The sequence below is a fragment of the Heterodontus francisci genome, chromosome 30 (assembly GCF_036365525.1).
Source record: "Heterodontus francisci isolate sHetFra1 chromosome 30, sHetFra1.hap1, whole genome shotgun sequence".
Taxonomy (NCBI): domain Eukaryota; kingdom Metazoa; phylum Chordata; class Chondrichthyes; order Heterodontiformes; family Heterodontidae; genus Heterodontus; species Heterodontus francisci.
In genome coordinates this window covers 61,128,274-61,145,945 of record NC_090400.1, presented here as the reverse complement: position 1 = coordinate 61,145,945, position 17,672 = coordinate 61,128,274, and the positions used below count along the sequence as shown (strand labels likewise).

The 17,672-nt window shown below is 44.7% G+C and overlaps 1 protein-coding gene across 1 annotated transcript in view; it reads right to left on the bottom strand.

Annotated features, from left to right (window-relative positions):
- The window catches only part of smg6 (SMG6 nonsense mediated mRNA decay factor), a 451,841-nt gene that overhangs the window by 338,602 nt on the left and 95,567 nt on the right, over positions 1-17,672 (bottom strand). The window contains 1 exon segment of the mRNA XM_068010820.1: positions 11,330-11,475. Within this exon segment, the coding sequence (XP_067866921.1) occupies positions 11,330-11,475 (146 nt within the window).

Genomic DNA, 17,672 nt, shown 5'->3' with positions numbered 1-17,672 from the left:
GGATTTCTCTGCCTATCACTTTTCTTATTCCCCTTACTGTCTTTTGTTCTTGTCTTTGATCCCCCCCTCCTCTGACTCCTTGCAAAGGTTCCCTCCCCCTGCCATTTTAGTTTAAACCCTCCCCAACCATTCCAGCAAATACTCCTCCTAGGACATCAGTCCCAGTCCTGCCCACATGTAATCCGTCCAGTTTGTACTGGTCCCACCTCCCCCAGAACCAGTCCCAATGCGCCAGGAATCTAAAACCCTCCCCCTCACACCATCTCTTCAGCCACGAATTCATCCGATATATCCTGCTATTTCTACTCTGACTAGCACATGGCACTGCTAGTAATCCTGAAATCACTACCTTTGAGGTCCTACTTTTCAACTTACTTCCTAACTCCCTATATTCTGCTTTTAGGACCTCATCCTTTTTCTCAACCTATGTCATTTGTACCTATGTGTACCACGACCACTGGCTGTTCACCCTCCCCCTTCAGAATGCCCTGCAACCGCTCTGAGACATCCTTGACCCTAGCACCAGGGAGGCAACATACCATCCAGGAGTCTCTTTTGCAGCCACAGAAACGCCTATCTATTCCCCTTACAATTGAATCCCCTATAACTATTGCTTTCCCACACTTCTTACTCCTCCCCTGTGCAGCCGAGCCAACCGTGGTGCAACGAATTGGGCAATAACAATAACAAAAAGACAAAACTAAAGGCTCTGTATCTGAATGCATGTAGCATTCATAGCAAAGCAGACGAACTGAGAATGCACACTGAAGTAAATAAATATGATCTGATAGCCATTACGGAGACGTGGCTGCAGGATGATAAGGATTGGGTCCTGAATATTGAGGGGTATATAACATTCAAGAAGAACAAGAAGCTAGGTAAAGGTGGAGGGGTAGCACTGTTAATCAAGAATGCCCTTGAATCAGGAGATCAAGATGTAGAATCGGTTTGGGTGGAGATGAGGAATAGTATGGAGTGGGAGCGGTCTACAGGCCCCCTAACAGTAACCATAATTTAGGACAAAGTATACAAGAAGAAATATTGGTGTTTGTGATAAAGGGACGGCAATGATCATGGGTGATTTTAATCTACATATAAACTGGAAAAATCAGATTGGTAATAGTAGCCTGGATGAGGAGTTCATAGAATGCTATCGAGATAGTTTCTTAGAGCAGCACGTTCTGGAACCAACCAGACGGGAGGTTATATTAGACTTGGTATTGCGTAATATGACAGGATTAATTAATGACCTCAGAGTAAAGGCACCTCTAGGTAGCAGCGACCACAATATGTTTGAATTTTACATCCAGTTTGAAAGACAGAAAAGTGAGTCTGAGAGTATGTTAAACCTAAATAAGGACAATTATGTGGGCATGAAAGCTGAGCTAACTGAAGTGAACTGGGTTACTAGGGCTAGGAGACAGATCAATAGAGAAGCAGTGGCAGATATTCAAGAAGATATTTCAGAATACTCAGGATAAGTATATTCCTACTATAAAGAAAAATTCTGAAGGGAGAACCCACCACCCATGGTTAATTAAAGAAGTCAAAGAAAGCATCAAATTTAAGGAAAAAGTGTACAATTGCGCAAAGATGAGTGGCACGTCAGATGATTGGTCAGAATATAAAGAATGGCAGAGAATGACTAAAAGGTTAATCAGGAGAAAGAAATTAGAGTATGAGAGGAAGCTAGCGAGAAACATAAAAACAGATAGCAAGAGTTTACAGGTATTTAAAAAGGAAAAAAGTAAAGTGTCTTGGTCCTCTAGAGAGTGAGAATGGCGAGTTAATAGTAGATAATAAGGAAATGGCGAATGAAATTAACAAATGTTTTGCTTCTGTCTTCATTACAGAGGATACAAAAAACATCCCAGTAATTGCTGTAAATCAGGAGGTGGAAGGAAGAGAGCAACTTGCTGAAATTACAATCACGAGGGAAGCGGTACTGACCAAACTGATGGAGCTGCGGGCTGACAAGTCCCCGGGTCCTGATGGGCTTCATCCCAGGGTCTTAAAAGAGGTGGCTAATGAGGCAGTAGATGCGTTGGTGTTAATTTTTCAAAATTCGCTAGATTCTGGAAAGGTTCAATCAGATTGGAAAATAGCAAATATAACCCCTCTATTCAAGAAGTGGGGAAGCGGGGGGAGGGTGGGGGGGAGGCAGAAAACAGGTAACTATAGGCCAGTTAGCTTGACTTCTGTCATGGGGAAACTGTAAGAATAGATCATTAAGGAGGCTATAGCAGGGCACTTAGAAAAACTCAAGATAATTGGGAATAGTCAGCATGGCTTTGTGAAAGGGAGATCGTGTTCAACCAAGTCATTTGATTTCTTTGAAGGAGTAACATGTGTCATGGATAAAGGGGAGCCCGTTGACGTACTGTACTTGTATTTCCGAAGGCATTTGACAAGGTGTCACATAAAAGGTTATTGCGCCAAGTAGGAGCTCATGGTGTAGGGAGTAACATATTAGCATGGATAGAAGATTAGCTGGCTGTCAGAAAACAGAGCGTATGCATAAATGGGTCCTTTTCTGATTGGCAGGCTAGAGTCATAGAGTTTTACAGCACAGAAGCAGGCCCTTCGGCCCAACGCGCCTGCGCCGACCATCAAGCACCCGTCCTAACTAATCCCATTTCCCCGCACTTGGCCCGTAGCCTTATATGTTATGGCGTTTCAAGTGCTCATCTAAATATTTCTTGAATGTCGTGAGTGTTCCTGTCTCTACCACCCCTTCAGGCAGTGTGTTCCAGATTCCAACAACCCTCTGGGTGAAAAAAATTCCTCCTCAACTCCCCTCTAATCCTCCTGCCCCTTACCTTAAATCTAACCCCCCTAGTTATTGACCTCTCCGCTAAGGGAAAAAGTTTTTTCCTATCTATCCTATAACTGCCCCTCATAATTTTGTATACCTCAATCAGGTCCCCCCTCAGCCTTCTCCGCTCCAAGGAAAACAACCCCAGTCTATCTAGTCGGTCTTCATAACTGAAATGCTCCAGCTCAGGCAACATCCTGGTGAATCTCCTCTGCACCCTCTCCAGTGCAATCACATCCTTCCTATAGTGTGGCAACCGGAACTGTACACAGTACTCCAGCTGTGGCCTAACCAGCATTTTATACAGCTCCATCATGTGACGGGTGGAGTCCTGCAAGGGTCTGTGCTGGGGCCTCAATTTTTTACAATTTATATCAATGACTTAGATGAGGGGAGCGATGGCACGGTAGCTAAATTTGCAGATGACACAAAGATTGGTAGGAAAGTATGTTGCGAAAAGGACATAAGGAGCTTGCAGACAGATATAGATAGGTTGAGTGAATGGGCAAAAATCTGTCAGATGGAGTATAGTGTGGGAAAATGAGAAGTTGTTCACTTTGGCAGGAAGAATAAAAAAGCAGAGTATTACTTAAACAGAGAACAACTGCAGAATTCCAAAGTGCAGAGAGATCTAGATTTTCTCGTGCACAAGTCACAAAATGTTAGTATGCAGGTACAGCAAGTAATAAAGAAGGCTAATGGAATGCTATCCTTTATTACGAGAGGAATTGAAAATAAAAGTAAGGATGCTATGCTTCATTTGTACAGGGCATTGCTGAGACCACATCTCGAATGTGTGCAGTTTCAGTCTCCTTATTTAAGAAAGGATGTGAATGCGTTGGAGACAGTTCAGAGGATACCTGGAATCAGCGGGTTGTCTTTTGAGGAAAGGTTGAACAGACTGGAGTTTAGAAGAGTGAGGAGAGACTTGATTGAAGTTTATAAGATCCTGAAAGGTCTTGAAAAGGTGGATGCGGAAAGGATGCTTCCTCTTGTGTTGGAGTCCAGAACTAGGGGACACTGATTTAAAATTAGGGATCGCCTTTTAAGATAGAGATGAGGCAAAATTTTTTCTCTGAGGGTTGTGCAACTTTGGAACACTCTGCCTCAGAAGGTGGTGGAGGGGGGTCATTAAATATTTTTAAGGCGGGGGTAGATAGATTCTTGTTAGGCAAGGGAATCAAAGGTTATCAAGGGTAGATGGGAGTGTGGAATTTGAGACACAAACATATCAGCCATGATCTTATTGAATGGTGGAACAGGCTAGAGGGACCGAATGGCCTACTTCTGCTCATAATTCGTAATGCTTTCCTTTATTGGCCGAGGTACAGAATACGAAAGCAGGGATATAATGCTGGAACTGTATAAAACGCTGGTTAGGCCACAGCTGGGGTATTGCATACAGTTCTGGTCACCACATTACAGGAAGGACATAATTGCTCTGGAGAGAGTGTATAGAGGAGATTTACAAGAATGATGCCAAGGCCTGAAAGTTGCAGCTATGAGAAAAGATTGGACCGGCTGAGGTTCTTTTCCTTAGAACAGAGGAGGCTGAGGGGTGATTTAATTGAAGTGTACAAAATTATGAGGGGCCTAGGTAGACAGGAAGGACCCGTTTCCCCCAGCGGAGAGGTCAATTACTGGGGAGCACAGATTTAAGGTGATTAGTAGAAGGATTCGAGGGAAGATGAGGAAAGACTTTCTCGCCCAGAGGGTGGTGGGTGTCTGGAATTCGCTGCCCAGATCGATGGTGGAGGCAGAAACCCTCAACTCTTTTAAAAGGTACCTGGACATGCACCTGAAGTGCAAGGCTACGGACCAGGTGCTGGAAAGTGGGATTAGAATGGCGGCTAGTTTTTTCAGCCGGCACAGACACGATGGGCAGAATGGCCTCCTGTGTGCTGCAACTTTTCTATGGTTTCTAAAGGTTTGTTACATAATGCATTTTTACAATTTTTATGAATATAGTATATTTTTGAAAAAAAAGGATTCAAAGTAGTGGATAAAGAACTTAAGACACTGTAGTAGTTGATGCGGTTTTCAGTGGTATAACTCTCTCCAGCTATACAGTTGGAGACACGGGGCTGGATTTTGTGTGGCCCTGAGGCGGGGTGGGGGGGCATGGAGTATCGCGATGGGTGGCGGGGGGGGGGGGGGGGGGGGGAGGGAGCAGCAGCAGCAGGCCCGTCATCACCCCGTCTTCGAGTGATCTTCCCGACAGCAGGATAGGCCAACAATGGCCTTCCCACCCAAAAGTCAATTGAGACCCATAAATGGCCTATTATCAGCCAATTAAGGGCCTCCTCCTGCCGCCGTTGGGATCTTATCAGCGGCCGGTGGGGGGGGGGCTCTGCCATATGGGGAGGACGCCTTGCAACAGGAGGCAATTTTCCACATTGCACGGTAGATGCCAGTGTTGTAGCTATACTGGAACAGCTTGGCTAGGGGCACGGCAAGTTCTAGAGCACAGGTTTTCAGAACTATTGCCGGAATGTTGTCAGGGCCCATAGCCTTTGCAGTATCCAGTGCCTTCAGTCGTTTCTTGATATCACGCGGAATGAATCGAATTGGCTGAAGTCTGGCATCTGTGATGCTGGGGACTTCAGGAGGAGGCCGAGATGGATCATCAACTCGGCACTTCTGGCTGAAGATTGTTGCAAATGCTTTAGCCTCATCTTTCGCTCTGATGTGCTGGGCTCCCCCATCATTGAGGATGGGGATATTTGTGGAGCCACCTCCTCCAGTTAGTTGTTTAATTGTCCACCACCATTCACGGCTGGATGTGGCAGGACTGCAGAGCTTAGATCTGATCCGTTGGTTATGGGATCGCTTAGCTCTGTCTATCGCATGCTGCTTACGCAGTTTGGCACGCAGATAGTCCTGTGTTGTAGCTTCACCAGGTTGACACCTCATTTTTAGGTATGCCTGGTGCTGCTCCTGGCATGCCTTCCTGAACTCTTCATTGAACCAGGGTTGGTCTCCTGGCTTGATGGTAATGGTAGAGTGGGGGATATGCCGGGCCATGAGGTTACAGATATGATTGAGTACAATTCTGCTGCTGCTGATGGCCCACAGCGCCTCATGGATGCCCAGTTTTGCATTGCTAGATCTGTTCGAAATCTATCCCATTTAGCACGGTGATAATGCCACACAACACGATGGAGGGCATCCTCAATGTGAAGGCGGGACTTCGTCTCCACAAGGACTGTGCGGTGGTCACTCCTACCAATACAGTCATGGACAGAAGCATCTGCGACAGGCAGATTGGTGAGGACAAGGTCAAGTATGTTTTTCCCTCGTGTTGGGTCCCCCACCACCTGCCGCAGACACAGTCTAACAGCTATGTCCTTTAAGACTCGGCCAGCTCGGTCAGTAGTGGTGCTACCGAGCCACCATTGGTGATGGACATTGAAGTCCCCCACCCAGAGTACATTTTGTGCCCTTGCCACCCTCAGTGCTTCCTCCAAGTGGTGTTCAACATGGAGGAGTACTGAGTCATCAGCTGAGGGAGGGCGGTAGGTGGTAATCAGTAGGAGGTTACCTTGCCCATGTTTGACCTGATGCCATGAGACTTCATGGGGTCCGGAGTCCATGTTGAGGACTCCCAGGGCAACTCCCTCCCTACTGTATACCACTGTGCCACCACCTCTGGTGGGTCTGTCCTGCCGGTGGGACAGGACATACCCGGGGATGGTGATGGCAGTGTCTGGGACATTGTCTGTAAGGTATGATTCCGTGAGTATGACTATGTCAGGCTGTTGCTTGACTAGTCTGTGGGACAGCTCTCCCAACTTTGGCACAAGCCTTCAGATGTTAGTAAGGAGGACTTTGGAGGGTCGACAGGGCTGGGTTTGCCGTTGTCGTTTCCGGTGCCAAGGTCGATGCTGGGTGGTCCGTCCGGTTTCATTCTTTTTATTGACTTTGTAGTGGTTAGGTACAACTGAGTGGCTTGCTAGGCCATTTCAGAGGGCATGTAAGAGTTAACCACATTGCTGTGGGTCTGGAGTCACATGTAGGCCAGACCAGGTAAGGACAGCAGATTTCCTTCCCTAAAGGACATCAGTGAACCAGATGGGTTTTTACAACAATCGACAATGGTTTCATGGCCATCATAAGACTAGCTTTTAATTCCAGATTTATTAATTAAATTCAAATTCCACCTTCTGCTGTAGTGGGATTCGAACCCATGTCCCCAGAGAAATACCCTGGGTCTCTGGGTTACTAGTCCAGTGATAATACCACTACACCACTGCCTACCCTTGCGGAGGCAGAGGACATGGCTACGATAATCAATGAGTACTATGCATCTGTTTTCACAAAATAAGAGGATGCTGACAATGTCACAGTAAAGGAGGAGGCAGTTGAGACATCGTATTGGATCGCAATAAGGAGGAGGAATTTTAAAGATTGGCAGTCCGCAAAGTAGGAAGTCATCCGGTCTGGGTTACTGAAGGAAATAAGAGTGAAAATTGCAGATGCTCTGGCCACAATTTTTCAATCCTCCTTAGTGGGGCGGCACAGTGGCGCAGTGGTTAGCACCGCAGCCTCACAGCTCCAGCGACCTGGGTTCAATTCCAGGTACTGCCTGTGTGGAGTTTGCAAGTTCTTCCTGTGTCTGCGTGGGTTTCCTCCGGGTGCTCCGGTTTCCTCCCACATGCCAAAGACTTGCAGGTTGATAGGTAAATTGGCCATTATAAATTACCCCTAGGATAGGTAGGTGGTAGGGAAATATAGGGACAGGTGGGGATGTGGTAACAATATGGAATTAGTGTAGGATTAGTATAATTAGATGGTTGGCACAGACTCGGTGGGCCGAAGGGCCTGTTTCAGTGCTGTATCTCTAAAAAAAAAAAGATATGATAGTGATGCCCGAGAACTTGTGAGTTGCAAATGTTACACTTCTGTTTAAAAAAAGGGGAGAGGGTAAACCCGGCAACTACAGACCAGTCAGCCTCACGTCGGCAGTCGAGAAACTTTTGAATACAATCGTGTGGGACAAAATTACTTGTTACTCAGAAAGACGCGTTGATAAATGACAGCCAGCGTGAATCTGTTAAAGGCAAATTATCTCTTGCAAACTTGATTGAGTTCTTCGATGAATTAACGAAGAGGATTGATGAGGGTAGTGCAGCTAACGTGTGTCAGGACTTTCAAAAGGAGTTTTATAACTTGTCAGAAAAATGGAAACCCATGGGATTAAAGAGGCAATGGCGGTGTGGCGACTGTCACACACAACAAAGGCTGCCACCAGGATGAGGCTCAACATTATGCTGTCATTTCCTTCATAGTAGCATTTGCCTCTGTGTTGTAGTTCATAGAATCATAGAAGTTTAGAGCATGGAAGGAGGCCATTCGGCCCATCATGTCTGCACCAGTGGACAAATCCCATTCAGCTTAATCCCACTTTCCAGCTCTTAGTGCTGTAATCTACAAGACTACAGGCCAAGTGCATATCTAAGTGCTTTTTAAATGTTGTGAGGGTTTCTGCCTCTATCACCCTCTCAGTGAAAAGATTTCCCCTCAAATCCCCTCTAAACCTTCTGCCTCTTACCTTAAAACTATGCTCCCTGGCCCCCTCAACCACGTTGGATAGGGCCTTCCTCTCCACTCTATCTAGACCCCTCATAATTTTATACACCAATTCGGTTGCCCTTCAGCTCCCTCAGTTCCAAAGAAAACAATCCAGCTAATCCAATCTTTCCTCATAACAAATTCTCCAGTCCAGGCAACATCCTTGTAAATCTCCTCTCTATCCTCCATTGTGCAATCACATCCTTCCAATAATGTGATGACCAAAACTGCCACAGTACTCCAGCTGTGGCCTAACTAGTGTCTTCAGAACAAGTGAACTCTTTACCCTAAGAGTGGCGACAATTAGGAACTTGCTACCACAGGGAGTAGTTGAAGCGAATAGCATAGACGCATTTAAGGGAAAGCAAGACAAGCATATGAGAGAAAAGGAAATGGAGGGCAACAATGACAGATTCAGAGGAGGAAAGATGGAAGGAAGCTTGAGTGCAGCATAAACGCTGGCATTGGCTGCTTGGGCCAAATGGCTTATTTCAGTGCCGTATATCCTATGTAATCCTATGTTATACAGTTCCAGCATAACCTCCCACCTCTTATATTCTATGCATCGGCTAATAAAGATAAGCATCCCGTATGCCTTCTTGACCACCTTGTCTACCTGACCAGCCACATGTGGACATGCACTCCAAGGTCCCTCGGTTCTTCAACACTTCTCAGTATTATACCATTTATTGGGTATTCCTTTGCCTTTTTAGCCTTCTCGAAATGCATTACCTCACACTTCTCCAGATTGAACTCCATTTGCCACTGTTCTGCCCACCTGACTGGTCCATTGATATCTTCCTGCAGTCTACAGCTTTCTGCCTCTTTGTATCATCTGCAAACTTCGTAATCATACCTCTCTATATTCAACTCCAAATCATTGACATATACCACAAAAAGCAAGGGACCTAGTATTAAGCCCTGCAGAATCCCACTGGAAACAGCCTTCCAGTCACAAAAACACCCATCGACCATTACCCTTTGCTTCCTGCCTCTGAGCCAAATTTGGATCTAACTTGCCACTTTGCCTTGGATCCCATGGACTTTTACTTTCATGACCAGTCTGCCATGTGGGACCTTATCAAAAGCCTTGCTAAAATCCATGTAGAAATGCACTAACCCCATCAACCCTCCTTGTTACCTTCCGTTAAAAATTCAATCATGTTAGTCAGACACAACCTTCCCTTAACAAATCCATGCTGACTGTCTTTCTAAATTAAGATTTATCCTGTCCCTCAGAATTTTTCTCAATTTTCCCACCACAGAGGTTAGACTGACTGGCCTGTAATTGCTCAGTCTATTGCTTTCTCCTTTATTAAACAATGATACAACGTTAGCTGCCCTTCAGTCCTCTGACACCAAACCTGGAGCCAGAGGGGATTGGAAAATTATGGTCAGAGTCTCCGCTATTACTTCTCTTGCTTCCCTTAACAGGCTAGGGTACATTTTATCCGGGTTTGGGGATTTATCCACTTTCACAGATGTTAAACCTTGAAAACTTCCTATATTAATTTCATCTAATATTTCACAGCCTTCCTCCCTGATTGCAATGTCTGTATCATCCCTCACTTTTGTGAAAACAAACACAAAGTCTTCATTAAGAATCATTCCAAAATCCTCCGCCTCCACACACAGGTTACTCTTATGGTCCCTGGTAGGCCCTACTCTTTCTTTAGTTATCCTCTTGCTCTTATATTTATATTTATGAATTTATAAAAAATCTTTCAGTTTTCCTTGATTTTCCATGCCAATGTTTTTCATGCCATCTTTGCTTTTGCTTTCCCAATTTCCTTTTTAATTTCACCCCTACATTTTTATACTTCATAGCAGGGCTACAGGGATCAAGTGGGGGAGCGGGAATGGATAGCTCTGTGGAGAGCTATGAACTCGATGGGCCAAATGGCTTCCTTCTGTGCCGTAAATGACTATGTCTCTAGGTTTTCTGCAGCATTGAGCTCTCGGTATCGGTCATAAGCTTCCCTTTTTCTCTTTATCCTCATCTTTAAGCCCCGAAACATCCAGGGGGCTCTGGATTTGTTAGTCCCACCCCTTTTCTTTAAGGGAAAATGCTTGCTCTGGGCCCTCACCATCTCTTCCTTGAATGCCTCCCACTGATCTGGCACTGATTTACCTTCAAGGAGCTGTTTCTAGTTCACTTTACCTAAATCACACCTCAGCTTAGTAAAATTAGCTTTTCCCCCATTGAGAACTTTTATTCCTGGTCTACCTTTGTCCTTTTTCACAACCACTGTAAATCTAACTGAATTATGATCACTTTCACCAAAGCGCTCCCCAACTGATAGCCCTCCCACCTGCCCAGTTTCATTCCCTAAAACTAAGTGAAGAACCGCACCCCCCACCCCACCCACTCACCTTCTCTTGTTGGGTTTGCTACCTATTGGCTAAAAAAATCTCTCCTGAATGCATTTTAAGAATTCGGCTCCCTCTGTGCCTTTCATACCAATTCTATCCCAGTTAACATTAGGGTAGCTGAAATCCCCCCACTATTACTACCCTATTGTTTCTGCACTTGTCAGAGATTTGTCAACATATTTGCTCTTCTCTCTCCCTCTGACTGTTTGGGGGTCTATAGTACATTCCCAGTAGTGTGATTGCCCCTTTTTTGCTCTTCAGTTCAACCCATACGGTCTCATTTGATGATCCTTCTGCCATGTCATCCCTCCTCACGCCTATAATTGTTTCTTTCATCAATATTCCGACCCCCCCCGCTTCCTTTTTATTCCCCCCTTTCTATGTGATCTGTAACCAGGAATAATGAGCTGTCATCCCTGCCCTTCTTTGAGCCACGTCTCACAGCTATAGTATACCCCTATGTGTCAATCTGTGCTCTCAGCTCATCTGCCTTATTCTCTAGTTTTCTTGCATTGAAGTTAATGTTGTGTAATTCATGAAATAAAGTTATAAATCAGAAGTACAACTCACCTTTAAGCTGGGAATGGTGCACTGCGAACATGTTTATCGCCATGAGCTGCAGCATGCGGGTGTTACCGATGGGGGATGGGCTGTGCTGAAGCAGTGCTCGGAATTCCTTCAGAACATTTGCAGCCACTGATGGGAAGGTCTCCATTCTGCAATAGAAAGACAGAAAGAACTTGCATTTATATAGCGTCTTTCACCACCTCAAGATGTCCCAAAACTCATTACAGCCAATCAAGTTGAGAAAAGCGATAATTTGTGCACTGCAAGATCCCACAAACGACGAGACAATCTGTTAGTGCATTTGGTTGAGGATGGCCAGAGCACCATCAAGAACTCCACTGCTTTTCTCTAAATAGTGCTGCGGGATATTTTACATCCACTCGAGGGGCAAATAGATCCTCGGTTTGGCCTCTCATCTAACAGACAGCACCTCAGACAGTGCAGCACTCCCTCAGTACTGCACTGGAGTGTCAGCCTAGATTTTTTTTTAATTTACAAAATATACTTTATTCATAAAAATCTGTAAAAATTACATTACCAGTTTCAAACAGCATCAAGTCAAAAAATACAAACAGTGCAAAGGAGGTCCGTTTGCTTCATTACAATCATGAGTTGCCTCACAACCCTTCCATTTCACATTTGTCATGCCAATTACATTTTTACATTTTACAGCAAATGAAAATTTTCCCGATACAGTTCGAGGGCTTTCCCATGGATCCAGCCCCTCAGTTCAGCTTGGTGGGGGGACCTTACACAGTGGTCTTTCCCCATTGAGCCTTTGCTGCGGCTGCCCCAAGCTTTAGTGCATCCCTCAGCATGTAGTCCTGGACCTTGGAATGTGCCAGTCTGTAACATTCGGTCATGGACAACTCTTTGCGCTGGAAGACCAGTAAGTTTCGGGCAGACTAAAGGGCACCTTTCACCGAATTGATAGTCCTCCAGCAGCAGTTGATGTTTGTCTCTGTGTGCTACCCTGGGAACAGCCCGTAGAGCACAGACTCCTGTGTTACAGAGCTGCTTGGGATGAACCTCGACAAAAACCACTGCATCTCTTTCCACACCTGCTTTGCAAAGACACATTCCAGGAGGAGGTGGGCAACCGTCTCTTCCCCACCACAGCCACCGCGGGGGCATTGCGCGGAGGGGGCGAGACTTCGTGCGTGAGAATTGAACCCAAGGTCTACTGACTCAGAGGCATGGGTGCTACCACTGAGCCACAGAACTTTAAAGTAAATACCCATAGCACAGTGAAGTATTTTACAACAAGGAAGTCATACCTATTTACAAAATCCTGTTTAATGGAGTTTGAAAAATTAAAAATTCAGCAATAAATTGGCAGAGGCTAGTAATAAAAAAGGTGGAGTTTTTTTTACATGAATTAGTATCAGTAAAGATGGGAGTTATAATCTGAAATCAAGCTGACAGAGCCACATGCAAAAAAGTGCATAATTACACCAGCTAACAAAACAGACGGCTATCAGCAAGACAAAGATCAGAGCAAAAGTTGTTCACTTGCTTCTTTGTAGGTGCATTTAGCATTCTTCAAGGCGAGGTATGTCCGCACCAGGGACTGGCACACTGTTTTCCATTTCAACCACCTTACTTCAACAGCAATTCTTCCCAGTCAGACACAATATAGGTTAGATACAGAGTAAAGCCCCTCCTGCACTGGCCCATCAACACTCCTAGGGCAGATACAGCATGGGATAAAAGCAAAATACTGCGGATGCTGGAAATCTGAAATAAAAACAAAGTGCTGGAAATACTCAGAAGGTCTGCCAGCACCTGTTGAGAGAGAAGCAGAGTTAACGTTTCAGGCCTGAAAGGTCACAGACCTGAAACGTTAACTCTGCTTCCCTCTCCACAGATGCTGCCAGACCTTCTGAGTATTTCCAGCACTTTCTGTTTCAAATTCAGATACAGCACAGGGTTAGATACAGAGAAAAGCTCCCTCTACAGGGTTTCTATCAAAAAACTCCCAGGACAGGTACAGCACAGGGTTAGATACAGAAGATTAGAGGATGGCAAAGATACCAAATAAGTACTTTTCCTCAACTGGCATAGAGGACATGAGTAATGGAAATGTAGAATCACCAGTGGTCCATATCGAACAGTTAGCAAGAGATTTTTAATCAAGGTATTATGTGGACAAATCACAAATAACTGGATGGCAAACCCAAGCATCTTGCTGATAGAAGCTTGGGTATAAACAGAATATTGTAAACTGTGCCAGAGAACTGGAGGGTGGGAAATGGGACAACACTTTCAAAAATGGAGAAATGAATAAGCCAGGAAATTACAGTCCAGTTATTCTTACCTCAGTTATTGGTAAATTGAGAGTGTCTGTGATGTGGGACTAAATTACTGAGCAATTGAAATTAATCAGGTCTGATCATGCAGATTAATAAAGGGCAGGCTATGCTTGACCAAACTTACAGCATTATTTGAAAAAATACAAAGGATAAAGGATACGTAGTGCATATGGTTTATCCAGATCTTCAAAAACCTTGCCAAGGTTAGACAGAGAGATATGGCAAAAATATTAACATATTAGAGAATTTGGCCACTTGAATGGAGAGATGACTTGAGGGCAAAAGGTGATGGTGGGGATAATGGAAGTTTCCAGAAATGGAAAAATGTATGAATGGAGTTTCACAGGAGTTTATGTGGGGGCTGCTTCTATTTAATTTGAACTTGAGAATTGAAACAATATTGAAATTTGATGATGACATTTTTTTTTAGATTAGATTAGAGATACAGCACTGAAACAGGCCCTTCGGCCCACCGAGTCTGTGCCGAACATCAACCACCCATTTTATACTAATCCCATATTCCCAACAAACATCCCCACCTATCCCTATATTTCCCTACCACCTACCTATACTAGTGACAATTTATAATGGCCAATTTACCTATCAACCTGCAAGTCTTTTGGCTTGTGGGAGGAAACCGGAGCACCCGGAGAAAACCCACGCAGACACAGGGAGAACTTGCAAACTCCACACAGGCATTACGCAGAATTGAACCCGGGTCCCTGGAGCTGTGAGGCTGCGGTGCTAACCGCTGCGGTGCTAACCACTGCGCCACTGTGCCGCCCATTTGTGGGGGTTGGGGATGGCAAATTATGATCAAGTATGTGAAAGGCTGCAGAAGATGGGCACATAAGTGGTATATGTAGCTCAATGTGAAAACGTGCAGCTGTAAGGAAAGTACATCTCAAATGGTGGGATTTTAAATGGAGTCATGGAGCAGTAACATAATTATGTTACTGGACTAGTAATCCAGAGGCCTGGGCTAATGCTTCGGAGGTTTAAGTTCAAATCGCACCGTGGCGGCTGGGGATTAAAGGATATGGGGAGGAAGCAGGAGTGTGATTAGACAAGGAGTCTACAAAGGTGAAAATCACAACGGGCTGAATGATCTGTTTCTGTAAATTCTATGATCTTTGTTATTTCCCACACCAGGCTATCAATGAATTAGAGGTAGTTTTGTCCTTTGGCCCCACAGCACCAGGACTAAACTGAGGCTGTTAAACTCATTTCCCATAGGAGCCTTGAAGCCAGCAGACTGAAAAGATTCTGTCTTATGTCCACACTGGATTTGAATCCAGGTTCCTCAGTGTCCTCAGTACCTCAATCAGAACCACTTTCCCGACCCTAGTTTCAGTCTACAAAGTCAGAACTATTTCTGTTGGTAGATTCCCCCAAACCCACATTCTTATGCAGGATGTATTTCATCAGCATGTCTCTCAGAAGTGGAAATGGTTTAATAAATATTTTCCCTGCACATTCAAAGCACAGTCCTGACACACAGATTGTACACAGGATCTCAGTGTCCCTGGCAAGGTAACCCTCTATTATGTTTGTCCACATCCTGCCATCTCACAGCCACTGCTCATAACTGAGCAGATCTTGTCTACTGACAAATTACTTCTAGCAACTGAGCAAATCTCCTCCGCCACATCAGTCACTTCTACAGACTGAAAGCAAGTAGAGCTATTACAAGTGCATCACAAGACAAGAAGGTGCCGAAAGTGACTTTGATGTTCTATGTAATCGTAATGGAAAAGTTGGCTGTGAAATCTGCTTTATTTAAAAAAATTAAATTCAGTCTCCATCATAGAGCTATCAGTTTCTCTGACAAGCTTCAAACTGTAACACAACCCAAAACCCAACAGTAACGCAGACATCAAAGGTGCGAGTTCCTCAATTACAGCCCACCTGTGCCATCGCATGTATTTAAGCCTGAACCTGTGCTGAACCAGTGCTTGGGTGCTCCAACCCAACATAAACTCTAGCTCTTTCGTTATTGCCAAGTTGTCAAGCGCAGCCAAGTACAGATAAACACACCGGATCTAAACACAATGCTGATCCAAGCATAAAAATTCCAACGCATGGTTTCTGTTCACTTTCATTAGAAAGAAATCCTGATTCACTGGGCTTGCTGGCAGGCCTGTGCTGAGTTACAGACCTGGGTAACTGAGTTACAGACCTGGGCAGCCATTCAGAACAGTGTATACACACATTACCTCATTTCAGTAGCAAATTGAAGAGTTTTGCTTTTCACCTATACCGGCACAGTGGCGCAGTGGTTAGCACTGCAGCCTCACAGCTCCAGCGACCCGGGTTCAATTCTGGGTACTGCCTGTGTGGAGTTTGCAAGTTCTCCCTGTGTCTGCGTGGGTTTCCTCCGGGTGCTCCGGTTTCCTCCCACATGCTAAAGACTTGCAGGTTGATAGGTAAATTGGCCATTAGCAATTGCCCCTAGTATAGGTAGGTGGTAGGGAAATATAGGGACAGGTGGGGATGTGGTAGGAATATGGAATTAGTGTAGGATTAGTATAAATGGGTGGTTGATGGTCGGCACAGACTCGGTGGGCCGAAGGGCCTGTTTCAGTGCTGTATCTCTAAACTAAACTAAACCTTAAGCGCCAATTGCAATCCTGCTTTGCATACCATGTTACACGTACACACCTCCTTACCCAGAGGCAGTGGCAAAATTATGATATGGGACCAGCAATGTCAGGAGACCATAGTTACAGGCAAGATCCCCTCAAAGTCACACAACATCCCGGCTTCTTTACTTCTTTCTTAGGATCTGGGCAACACTAGCAAGGTCACATTTATCGGCCATCCCTAGTAGACTTAAAAAGTAGTGGACCCTCTTCTTGAACCAATGCATTCTGGAGGTTAATCTATATGAAAGTCACTTTCTAGGCCATTTCAGAAGTCAGAGAGTCAGCTACATTATGGGACTGGAGTCACATGTAAGCTAAACTGGGCAAGGACAGCAGGTTCCCTTCCTCAAAGGAAATTAGTGAAGCAGTTGGGTTTTTATAATAAAATGACAGCTTTCATGGTCATTTATTCTGGTGCACTTCCATAAATTACCAGATTTATTGATTTACATTTTATAATTTTGGCTGAGATTTAAATTCATGACTTCTGGAATTCTAGTCCTGGACCATTACCAGCACACTCCGTACCCAATCATGTCATTCTCCACCTTTCCAACAGGGGTCACTGGACTGCAACCAGGAGCATAAATCCCCTTGGCTGATTTTCCTCTATCTATAGCCAAAAAAGCACTGATGGTAATTATAATAAGAACTAGTGTTGATGGGAGCCTATTCCTTGTATCTAACACTGTGATATAAGCAACTCTCAGCCCTTGGGGACAATCTAGAAATCATTAACCAAAACCTCATTTCCTTAACGATTCTGGAGTATATCGCATCTGGCCCAGGTGTCCTGTATACTTATAATGCTTTGAGTTTCTTCATAACACAGGCATAACTGACCTCTACATGTGTTACAGATTTCTGAACCAGTCTGACTGCATCTGGAATTCGTCCAAAGTCTTCACTTGAGAAGACTGATGTGCTGCCATTTCCTGATTTCCCCCATGACATTTCTACACAACTTATCCCATAAAGGACTGACCCGGAATTCACCACTCTGCCTACTTCATATATTTCTTTTAAGAAAAATATTCAGCTGGCAGCCTCGGACAATCTCCCTTTCTAATTATCTTTTACCCCTTAATCGTCACAGAAATGGGTGAGACAACTCTTTGTACTGACACATCTAGGAAGTCAGCATACTGCATCCAGATCCCTAGGTCTGGGCAGTCACTATACCACACTGATTCCGAGGTTAAGAATAGCCTCACATAGGTTCCAATTAAGAACTGCCACCATATCACACCCAGATTGCAAGATAAGAATAGTCATTGCACTGCATCCAGATTCCTAGGTATGGACAGCCATCATTCCTGAACCCTGATTTCAAGGGGACTTGTCTCCATATGGCACGTAGATCCCACTGCATTGCATCCACATCCCTGT